Source organism: Mesoplodon bidens (assembly GCF_964165515.1).
Source record: "Mesoplodon bidens genome assembly, chromosome: 4".
In the NCBI taxonomy this organism is placed as follows: domain Eukaryota; kingdom Metazoa; phylum Chordata; class Mammalia; order Artiodactyla; family Ziphiidae; genus Mesoplodon; species Mesoplodon bidens.
This window is the reverse complement of record NC_138160.1, coordinates 83,071,243-83,083,297: the sequence shown is the minus strand read 5'-3', so window position 1 is coordinate 83,083,297 and position 12,055 is coordinate 83,071,243. Positions and strand designations below refer to the sequence as shown.

General features: G+C 36.4%; 1 protein-coding gene across 1 annotated transcript in view; it reads left to right on the top strand.

The window, feature by feature from the left end:
- ST8SIA4 (ST8 alpha-N-acetyl-neuraminide alpha-2,8-sialyltransferase 4) overlaps window positions 1-6,117 on the top strand; it is a 100,067-nt gene extending 93,950 nt beyond the window's left edge. Inside the window, exon 5 of the mRNA XM_081233941.1 lies at window positions 1,786-6,117. Within this exon, the coding sequence (XP_081090067.1) occupies window positions 1,786-2,068 (283 nt within the window). The 3' untranslated portion in view covers window positions 2,069-6,117. The remainder of the gene's footprint in view (window positions 1-1,785) is intronic.
- Window positions 6,118-12,055: the final 5,938 nt, after the last annotated feature.

The following is a 12,055-nucleotide window of genomic DNA, read 5'->3' as shown; positions in this document are numbered from 1 at the left end:
CCAGCCTGGAAAGCTTCATAAATTATTTTTTTAAAGAAAAAGAAAATAATATTATGTAAAATCAGAGGCAAATATTTAAGCACAGCAACGGCCAGAATTGAACAATCTTCCCCTCATATTTGGATCACCAGGTATATATTTCCCTGAATAGGAGATAATAAAAACAAAAATAAAAAAAACAATTTATTAACTTTATTTATAACTATACAACTTTGAATGTCAGAGAAAATCCACGCTCTTTCTTAACTTTTAGCTGATTCCACATAAGATAATGAATGTGCCAAGAAGTATTGGCACCTCCTTCCCTGCCAGAGGTAATGATTAACTTTTGAGTGTGCATGTTTTTTAGGTGAAGAAAGTCTGGCAACAGTGGTGGATCAAACATTTTGGAGTATTTTATTGCCTTTTTTTTTTTTTTTTTTTTTTTTGTGGTACGCGGGCCTCTCACTGTTGCGGCCCCTCCCGTTGCGGAGCACAGGCTCCGGACGCGCAGGCCCAGCGGCCACGGCTCACTGGCCCAGCCGCTCTGCAGCATGTGGGACCTTCCTGGACCGGGGCACGAACCCGCGTCCCCTGCATCGGCAGGCGGACTCTCAACCACTGCGCCACCAGGGAAGCCCTATTGCCTTTTTTTTTTTTTTTTTTTTTTGCGGTATGCGGGCCTCTCACTGTTGTGGCCTCTCCCGTTGCGGAGCACAGGCTCCGGATGCACAGGCTCAGCGGCCATGGCTCACAGGCCCAGCCGCTCCGCGGCATATGGGATCCTCCCAGACCGGGGCACGAACCCGTATCCCCTGCATCGGCAGGCGGACTCTCAACCACTGCGCCACCAGGGAGGCCCCTATTGCCTTTTTTAATGAATAGTATAAAATACTTATCAGCACTGAAATATGTTTGCTTATCTAACAAAATTTTAAATGGCATAAGTGGTGAACTATTTACAAATATTTGTTATTTGTGTTACGTTGTTCTGTGGGTTGAGGCAATATTCTTAATTAGCTTTTGTAAAATGTGACTTAGAAATTGGAGTTGAATAAGTCAGTTAGTATAATACATGCAAAGCATTTATTTGTTTGGATTTTTATCTAGAAACAACAATTTTTTTTTTATTTTTTTAATTTTTTTTGCGGTACACGGGCCTCTCACTGCTGTGGCCTCTCCCATTACGGAGCACAGGCTCCGGACGCGTAGGCTCAGCGGCCATGGCTCACGGGCCCAGCTGCTCCGCGGCATGTGGGATCTCCCCAGACCAGGGCACGAACCCGCGTCCCCTGCATCAGCAGGCGGACTCTCAACCACTGCGCCACCAGGGAAGCCCTTGTTTGGATTTTTAATTGAAAAATTAAAGATTTTGAAAACCTATAGGCATAGTTTCAAATCTTCTTTTTCTAGGAAAATTACTTAATCGCTGCCCAATTACTGTTCCTTTTGCAGTCATATTTAACCCTTTCTGAGAAGATTCTACTCTGTAGGTTATATAAATGTTTTGTTCTAGTTATTTTTGAATACAAGATTCCACAGTAATATTTACCCACATTCCAGGTCCCTTGGCTATTCATATGACCTCAAAATAAGCAAGAAAATAAAGGATAAGAAAGATAAAATAAATGCATTCAACTTTCTAAATGCTTAAGAAATATATTATTTCTTCAGCAGTCTTTTGAATGTCATTCATACAGTTACTTTTCAAACTTCATTTACTTTGATTATACACAGTGTACTTGCTATAGGGTATGTTGAACGTTTCTCTAAATTCTTTTCTTGTGTGTATGTTTTTTTCCCCAGTTACTGGCTGACAAACAAAGTTCCCATCAAAAGACCCAGCACAGGTCTGCTCATGTATACCCTAGCCACGAGATTCTGTGATGAAATTCACCTGTACGGATTCTGGCCATTCCCTAAGGATCTGAATGGAAAAGCTGTCAAATATCATTACTATGATGACTTAAAATACAGGTACTTTTCCAATGCAAGCCCTCATAGAATGCCATTAGAATTCAAAACATTAAATGTGCTACATAATAGAGGAGCTCTGAAACTGACAACAGGAAAGTGCATAAAGCAATAAAGTACATCTGAAACATACAAACAGACTGAATATGCACTTCTTTTCTGAAGATGCTTCCTAAGATTTGAAAACAGGATCCAAAACAAGACTGGGTTTCAGCATCCACCACTTATCTGAAAGGTGATAAAGGACGTTCATGAGAAATGCACTACCAACTGATGAAATACCTGCAAAGTGCTCTGAAAATTAAGTATTTTGACTTCAAGGGTCCTAGTAAGTGCCACTTCCACTAAGAACACAGTTTGAATGTATAATCAGTAGTGTTTACAAGATCCAACAATGCACTTGTCACTAGTTAATGAAGCAAAAATGTTCATCACTGTTGGGCTGCCACTGCAATGCCAAGCACATGAGAAGAGGAATCCAGGAACACAACTCAGCCTTTGGGGAAACTGAACCATCCTGTCAGCAGAAATCAAGATGGAAACAGTTTGAGCAGTGAAATCCATAAGATTAAATAACTCAAGTAAATGCCTTCAGTCAGGATTCTGAGTCCGATCATGAACTTTATGTTTTTGTTTCTGTTCCGTTTGCCTTCTGGAATCTCTTTTGGTTTGGGTATTGGGGTGCTTCAAAAATCCTTCTGAGATAAAAATGAATGAGATAAATAACCCTCAAGTGATCATTTTTAAAGTTCTTATATTTTTAAAGGGTTATCACACAATGACTTTGTAAAAAAAAGTTTTATTTTGCACAGCTCTAAACCTCCAGGTTTTTTCCCAACGGTGTAGAAGGTACCAGATAACCTGTATCACTCAGTAATTTTGAGCCATTCTAAAGGAAAGATAAACTCTGTCATTTGAGATGGTAAAATTAGCAGGAAAAAAATGTTCTTTTGGTACCAAAGATTATACTGATGTATCTACAAAACAAACCATTTTCCTTTCATGAAAATAACATATTAATATATTATTATGCTACTAAAGAGAAAGTTGTCTCTAGGTATTTTAAATTTTCCAAATTCAAACTTTATTTTTATTTGAAGGAAGTTTCCACAGCTTTTACACTTCATAATGATTTTTTGGAAGCATTTTGCCCATTAGAATAAATGTTTGATGGGGCTGAAATGCGACTTTTCTTTGATATCCCCCTTGTTATTCAGATGGAAAGATTGGCATGCTCTCTAGATTATTGTTAAATTTTCTTAGTGCAGAAATAATATGATTAATAGAGTATTGTTTTCATCACGGAGATGATTAATTTTAAGAGGTTTAACAATGAAACTGTACATCAGTATTTTACACTTCAGATTAATTAAATTGACCAATATTTTTTCTATAGTTAAATTTATTCACATTATCACATTAATGTGTTTTCAGAGAAACACATGAAATTGTTTATAAAGTGATTTTTAAACATTTTAACACATAACAGAATTGACCAATAGGCCAATTTCTGGTAATTACTATGCTGGTAGGTAATTCTGATGGTAAATTGTTTCTTTAGAAAGCAGAAATACTGCGTTCCCATTTCTACTCTTGATCTGAAACAACATAGATTACTTCTTGTTTCTTAGGGAAGGCAGCCTGAAAAAAGAAGAAATAGCATGAGGAATATGTATGTTTTGTTTCTTAGGGAAGACCGTCTGAAAAAGAATGAATAGCATAAAGAATATGTATATATATGTTATCAAGAAAAAGGATATTCACAGTACTACAGTTCTCAATATATTAATAATATGTGGTATTCTTTTTTAAAAATATTATAGAACCTTGAGATACAGAAGATTATATTTGCTGAGAATTTGTGTCTCTAAGAAAACAAAATAGAATCCATAAAATAGAATCCATAAAGACACATAGCTTAAAATGGATAGAATATGATGTACTTTTATCATTGAACCTCTTACCTCTTGGAAGTTTTTAAAGTACTAGATACATATTTTGAATGTAAAGTTGAAAAGTCTGATTTACCCAATGAACCAAAAGTAGGTAATTACTTAATTTGGACTATTTGAAGACAAGTTGTTTGAGTAGCCTTTAATTTGAATTCAATAAAAATTTTGAAGTCACAAGTAAATTCTTGTAGATAAAATACATGTCAGAACTCATTAAAAGTATGTCTTAAAAAGCAGCAGCAAGGTACCTTGCCATTTTTACTGCATTTTCAACAAATGTGTTTAAACAATTTTAAGCCCACAGCAAAAGCATCCCAGATATTCACTGTTCTGTGCATTGTTTATCTCATAGATGCATTGAGTAGTGCCTTTTTAGCTTCACATTGCTTTGTTACCCTATGCTTTGTGTTCTCTAAATACAGTGCCCAGTTCTGAAAATGCTCAGCATATAAAAAGGGCTTCAGTATCGACTGAGACTACTTTTGTTCATCTCAGGGAACTTTCAATACTCAAGAATGAATTCAATTAAAGGCATTTAGTGTTCAAAGAAGACAAACTGTACAAGACCAATTCATTCCCTGTTGTATACCTTTCCATCTCCCCTTCCCCTTCGCGATCCACTGTGGCCTTCTTGCGGGGATAGGGCAAGGAAATCACTGAAGGCTAACAGCAAGAATAAGAAAAAGAATTGAGATTTAACCCATCAGAGGGCAAAAGGGATGATGATGAAATCAAATTACACATACTTGAAATATCTGGGGTCTTTTTTCTTTTGAGACTATCATACATTCACTTCTTTAATATTTTATTTCCTTTTCACGATTTAAACCTGTACCTGGCAATGCTCAGGCAGCTGATTGTGAAATATTCCTGTCCTTTAGAGAACATGGTTGTTACTGTGCTGTTGACATGAAGAGGCCATGGAAGCATTTTCATCATTATTACCCAGCCTGTTCTATACTTAAAATTAAGTTGCTGGAATAAAAATAATAAATCAGTAACAGACTTCTCTGGGCAAATCTAATGATTCAGCCCACAGGACTGATGAAATGACTGTGGAAGTTTTTCTGTCTGAAAGAAGGTGCTGGGCATTCAAATGTCTTTGTGTATTGTATATCATATGAAATATATATCAGTTGCTAATGGGAATTTCTATGTATATGCTTACAGAAACAATTTATTTAAATAATGCTATAGGTAGTGTACATACCAACTAGTTATTAAGCTACTACACAGGAAAAGGGTGAACAAAGTAATTTATTTCTAATTGAGCCAGTTAGTCATAATGCACACAGTGTGGTATTTGGTTCATAAAAAAATTGTTTTCATGTGGTTATTGTTGGAGTACACATAGTTGTGGAAGGGGTGTAGGAAGAGTTATGTATAGTTAGTTGTTACCTCTACAAGTTTGAGGGTTTCCCCATCAGACATCAATATACCAACATTTGACAGATGGAGCGAGAGTTATTGTTCCTATTTGATGGAAGAAAATCCAAATAAAGCCCACCTAGAAATAGATATTTTATTATATATGTGTTATAGATATATCTGCATAGTACAAATAGACATGTGTGATGCATATATACAATGTTATATATGTGTGTCTGTGTGTATACACACTTAGTCTGTAATATACACACACTAGATTTGTGTTATGCTAATGTCTTCGGGGCCTGCACTGTGAAGCACTCTGGAGATAAGACCACTTTAGAATAAAGAAGTTCTTTTGAAACTTCAGTTGCTAACCTGCTTTAAAGGGATCTATTTATAACTGAATTCTACATTGTTCATACCTAGAGTTACAATAAGGGTCTAGTGTATCCAAATCTTTAAAAAAAAAAAATTAAAAAAAAGTCTTCAAGCTGGCAATGTATTTGAATTGCAGTTTTCAGATTGTGGCTCCAGACTCTGTGTCTCCCCATTTAAGTAGCACTTTTTAATAAATACTGTTTCTTTGTGTAGGCAAAAGCACAAGTGTTTCAAATGTATATAGCAGGGGGGAAAAAAAAGAGTTTACAGAGATAGTATTGCTGCACAGGATAATTGCTACTGAGTATTTCTTACATCATTTGTGGAATTGAAAGATGAGGTTTATTCTGTCAAGTTCATTCTGTTCAACACTGTTTCCCTTTTGTTTATGTATAGCAATTGGGTGTTACTGTTTTATCATTTGTAAAACTGTAAAATAAATTAAACCCCCATTTTTTTTCAATTTTTCTCTCATCTCTTATATCTAAGACCTCTGTTCCACTTTACACGTCAACATAAGGTAGTGTAAAGCTTTAACAAGCTTTAGCTAGTGCTTCTGTTTTCCCTCCCCCTCAGCCCCAGCCATTGGCAATTTGGCAAGTCAGTTATTTAAAGTGTATACCTGGAAATATGAACAATATCAAAAGCCCATGAACATCAGGAGATCCTTGACAGTTTTCTGTGTAGTGCATTCTGTTTGTGGTTGAGGGAATGGAGTGTTACACAAGTTACAGTCATTTATATCCAATTTGTATTCCCACTGACTGTTGTCAGTGGGTCACTCCAGCTTCGTGGCTGAAGAAGCCAGTGGCTCCTTACACATTGCACATTCATATGGCTTCCCTGTGACTTGTGATGTTGACTGCTCTTACACTCACTTGCTGCTGTTTGCAGTTCACCTTCCAGGGGATGATTCTGAAAACCACATATTTAAATCTTCCATGGCTTTCTAGAACTGGCTAGTCTATGTTTTCAGACTGCACTATTGTCTCCAGAAATTATTAAGTTTGTTTTCATGAGGTCACTTTTAACCTTTTGTAATTTTGAAACATTTGCTAGAGACCAACAATGAACTATTAACAATGGTTGATGAATATCAATCTTATTTTCATTTGCATAATTAACTTTTACTTTCAAAAATCCATATACAGTGGGGAATCCCTTTGTATTCTTGGGATATAATCAGACCTCATCATGATCCTGTGAGATGCGAGCTGTAATATCCCATTTTTATAGATGTGAGATTATGTGATTTGCTGAAGGTCACAAAGCTCAGAAGTGAGAAAACAAGGATTTGAATCCAAGTGGTCTGTCTGACTTCAGCGTCCACCTTCTTAATGATCAGACTTTGATGCCAATACTTTTTAACTGTCAAGAAGTTTCCTGGGAAACTTAGTTTGCAAATAAGTCATTATTTATGGAGCACAGATTAAAAGTTGAGGTAAGTCTATAGGCAGGGTATATAATATAGACTTTGGGGCAGTCTAATAAGTGAAAAATAAATGATTATCTCTAATAACAAGAAGAACTGTGCCTTCCAGGGGAGTGTCTCCTGGATGGTGCTGCATAAACACTGATAATTCTTGCTCCAAACTCTTCCTGTATTTTTTTCATGCAAGCTGGATTACTGTTATGTTAGAATCTGACTTTATGTACCACAAAATTTATCATACTGCAGTTATTTTAGAGTCTAATTATGAGATTTCTATACAAACATTTTAATTGAATCTGAGTGTTTCATCTCCATTAGCAATTTAGCATTAGATGATATTTACAGAAATATCTTAAGGTTGAAATTCTGCAGATGACTAAGTTCATCCATTTTATATTGATTTTTTTTTTTTACTAGTTTCCTTCTTTTCCTGAGAATGGAAGTAACCTAATCTCCAAATTAAGGAGCAGTTTAATGATTTCCCCTATATACTGGCTTCATCGTGCATGAGTTCATGAAAGCAAAACAAATAAATAAATAAATACACTCAGATAGAAGACTATAAGTATTATTCAATCCATTCTTAAAAGATAGATTTCCGTCACTTAGGTACTTAATTTCTGGAATCTCAATCAATAAATTATGTGAAAGAATCTAATGCTAACATAAATATCTCTTTTTAAAATATTTTTGCTTCCAGATTGCTGATTTCTGATTCAGTCCCCAAAGTGGAATTTCTCAAGTGAACACAAGAGAACACTGGTCCAGGACATGCTCCACAAAAATGTGCTCAGTGGGTGACAACTCTGTATATCTCTTCCTTGGTGATTCAGAAAATACATTAACATAGAAAAAGATCAGAGAAATCTTGAGATAAAGAGAGATATTTCTATTGTTTAAAAAGTCATGGATAATTTTCTATATAACTTCCATTAAGTATGAAATTATGTTCTTCAGAACAGATTTTGGATAACACTTCTGAATACAGCAAACAACACAAAAGAAGAGAACAGATAAGAAGCTTCAGTTAGAAAGGTCAATGCTTACTTTATTCAGTGTTTTCTTTTCCCACAGGCCAAAATATTTTTTGAATAATATTTTCAAATAGGAAAATATTTTAAACATATATTTATTCTCTAAACTTTTTACATTAATTTTTACAGTAACAATTACTCTCTTTTCTAAAATAGTAATCATACCATGACTACATTCCTAAGAGCAGTCCCAAACCTAAACTTTATTGCTTATACTGGGCAATACACAAATTAGTTAGCTTTAAAACATTAATAGCACAGGAAGGAAAAAACATGCTATCAGGTGCTAATTTGCATTTTCTGGAACAACTCAGTGTTATTATAGTAAGCTGTGTCTCTGCTGTCTGTCCAGCCCAGCTTCCTTCGCTCCAGCCTCCATCACCACACAGATGGGCTGTCTATGAGCACATCTGCCAGTGCTGCCAAAATGTAAACACACTCAGCTGGTAGCAGATGTTTTCCAGGAAAGATCACTACCACCAGAGTTGTGCTGCTTTGGATTCTATGTTCATCCATCTCCGTCATTTGGTCAGATGGTCATTGTGTTCAAATAGATCGTTTGTCTCTCAGGTAGAGAACAATAACAGGGTAGATGCAGGCTCCAATGTGTAATATTTACCATGTACATATATGAAGAAATGTTTCTGAAGGCTCTCCTAATAAGTCAAGGTTTTTCTTCTTTAAAATACGGGCTTTTATTTTAAGACTATTTGCTGAGCTCTCAAAGGTAAAACATAGGCTTAGTAAAAGAAAAGTACAAATACTTTCTGCTTTTCTACAGACATTGTAATTGTTAGTGTTCTTGTGAGTTGTTAGAATAATCATCTGTATTCATGGTTCACAGTCCTACTCTTTATCAATATACTGGGCATTCATTTATGGGGTAATTTTATTTAATTCTATAGACACTAATGGCATGTTTTCTTATGTGAGTTTATCAACTCTTTAAATATGTATGTGCAAATCTTGATGGCATGTAAAATCTAAAAATAATTTATCTTATAAAATGGTTACATTTATTCAACATTTGTAAAGTAATACTACCTATTAGGCATTCTATGAAACATGAGGAATACCTTTTCTAGTGGTTATAAAATTTTAGATGAAAGAGACAAACATGAAAATAAATAATCATATCCTTTGTTGACAAGTGTTCTATTCCTAGGGTGCCCGGAGAGTTAGGGCAGCACAGAAAGGGCCAGGCAGAGAACACAGGCTACTTTGAAGGTGATTTGTAGTCAGGTGGTAAAATCAAGACAAACAACACTCCATTAACACAGAAGACCCAGTGGGGGTTTTTTTGTTGTTGTTTCTTTTTTTGTTTTTATAATCTAATGAGTAGGGTTTGAGAAACTATTATCCTAAAAAACTGAAATATTCAACAATCCCTGCTTATGGAATTTACACCCCGCTCCTAACCATACTTCCCCAGAATCATTGTTGAATTACAAGTTTTAATAAAGCTGAAATTCACCCTAAACCAAGCACTTACTACCAAGACCAAGTAACCGCAGACCTATTGAAATTATCCACTATACAAAACCCTCCACTTCCAAATGTCTCTGTCTTAATATTTACTTTGTATTTCCAACTTGAAGGAATGCACATAAAAGAAAGCATCTTGTGCTTGCTTCCAAGTAATGACTTTTTAAAGTGATTTATTTCTGTCACTTCAATACATGTTTCCAAATTACCATGACTTTTAAGTTTGATTTTGTGATGATTCCAGAATATGAAAATCCATATGCCCAAACTTTCCAAGATGTGGAATGGGAGCCTTCTCCCATTCTCATTCAATGACCATGCCTTCTCTCTTCTCTGTGGGCTCCTTTTTTTATGTCCTTACCTAAAACGTGTTTCGGTAAGATTTTTCTTGTCTTCTTTTATCACCACACCTCTAGAGATCTTATCAATTCCAATGCTTTGTAAAGTGGCAGATGTATGGCCATGTGGAGATAATAAAATTAAGGAATCTATTCATAGAAAAATGTGCATATGTACGTCATATTCACAGTATAGGTTCCTTTTAAAACACAACTCAAAGGGGTTTTAATATAAATAGTTTATTGAGCAAATGCTTCCAGGAAGCAGAAGTGTGGAACCAGGGTACCATAGACTGAATATATGTGTCCCTCCAAAATTCCTATGTTGAAACCCAATCCCCAATGTCATGGTATGTGGAGGGCCTCTGGGAGTTGATGAGGTCATGGGGGTAGAGTCCTCATAAATGAGATTTGTGTCCTAATAGAAGAGACCCAAGAGAGCTCCCTCACCTCCTACATCACGTGAGGACACAGCAAGAAGATGGCTGTTTTTGAACCAGGAAGCAGACCCTCAAACCACACACCAATCTGCTGGTGGTTTAATCTTGGACTTCCCAGTCTCCAGAACTGTGAGAAATAAATGTCTGTTGTTTATAAGCCACCTAGTCTATTATATTTTGTTATAGCATATTGAGTGGGTTAAGACATGGGGAAAGTGTAACAGTAAAGGAGAGAAAGCCTATATAAAGATATGTTTTCAAATTGACAGCTTCTGTGAATACTGAGTGTGCAATTCCACTTGGACTATCTGAGGAAATTTATGATAAGGATCTCAGGATTCAAGGGATGTAAAGAGGAAGCAATTACCCATCAGATCCTACCTTCCACTGAGAGTTTCTTTATGAGTCATAAATTCCCTGAACTTCTGAGTTGCACATATGAATTTTAAGCTAACTCCCACAGGTGTCCCAAAGCATATGCTAGAAAAGCACCCAAGGAACATGCAAGGTGGACAATGCACACTTGACATGTCTGCACAATATGGTTTGCTGAATTAGTGACTGAAATGAGAGGTGAGGCAGAGAAGAAATGAGATACTACACAAGGTGTTTACTATAGTCTTTCCAGGGCACCATTTGCATGGGCTTGGGCCCTCCATTAATTCCAATCCATAACCAACTCTCCAAATTGTTAGTTGACTGTAAACTTTACAGAAGAATTTATACATGAGGATTAGTTTGGCAGCTATAGTCCCATCATCTGTAAATCATTCCACGTCATAATTGGTATTCATCATCTTCTTTCCCAGAGCTCCCTCACTACAGCTAGTGTGGGTTTCTTGCCCAAGATGTGACCCAAATCTTCAAGGAGTCTGAGCACTTAGTTGACTTGTCTGTGGCAGACCCTGATTGCTGCAATCATCCACACAGATTTATTTCTGGGCCCTGAAGCACCAAGGCACACCCAGTGAATCTTCCTGGTCCCAGATATATCCTCCCCCTTCCCCATCAAATAGCACCCACTCTAACTCTTTGTCATGATCAGTGTCAATACCCTGCCAGCATCAGAACCTCTTTCCTTCCTATTGGTTCATTGGCATGAGCGGCCCAATGTGATAAGGCAGTAATTCTAGCTTCCAGTTCATTGAGACCTTTACTGTGTCCCCTGGAAAAAACATTCCCACAGTAGAAATCAAGGCTTATAAGCTAAAAGAGTCTAAACTGTGAGTACATGAAACACAATTTTCAAAATGGATTGACAAGGGTAATGGGAAGAGGAGCCAATTGTACCTTTATTAGTTGGTTACAAAACTGATGTTCTAGATATTAGGGACACAGCACCAAATATTGGACATTAGTTTAATGGATATTGCACATCTTAAAGAACAGCATACCAAACCTGCTCTGGCTCTGAGTTGTCATTTTACTGAACAGTTAAGAGGTAGTTCCATTATCACATTAGTCTGGCACTTTGTGGTGATAAGGTGTGTAATGAGACAAGTAGATTCCATGGTAAGTCACCCGTTGCCTCACCTTTTTTTGCCATAAAATTGTCTTGTTCATCTGAGGAAATTTGCAGGATCCCATCTCAATGAATTAGGTATTTTGTAAGAGCCTGGATGGTAGGGTTAGCAGAAGTACTGTATGTAGGAATGCATATCCAAAATTGTGT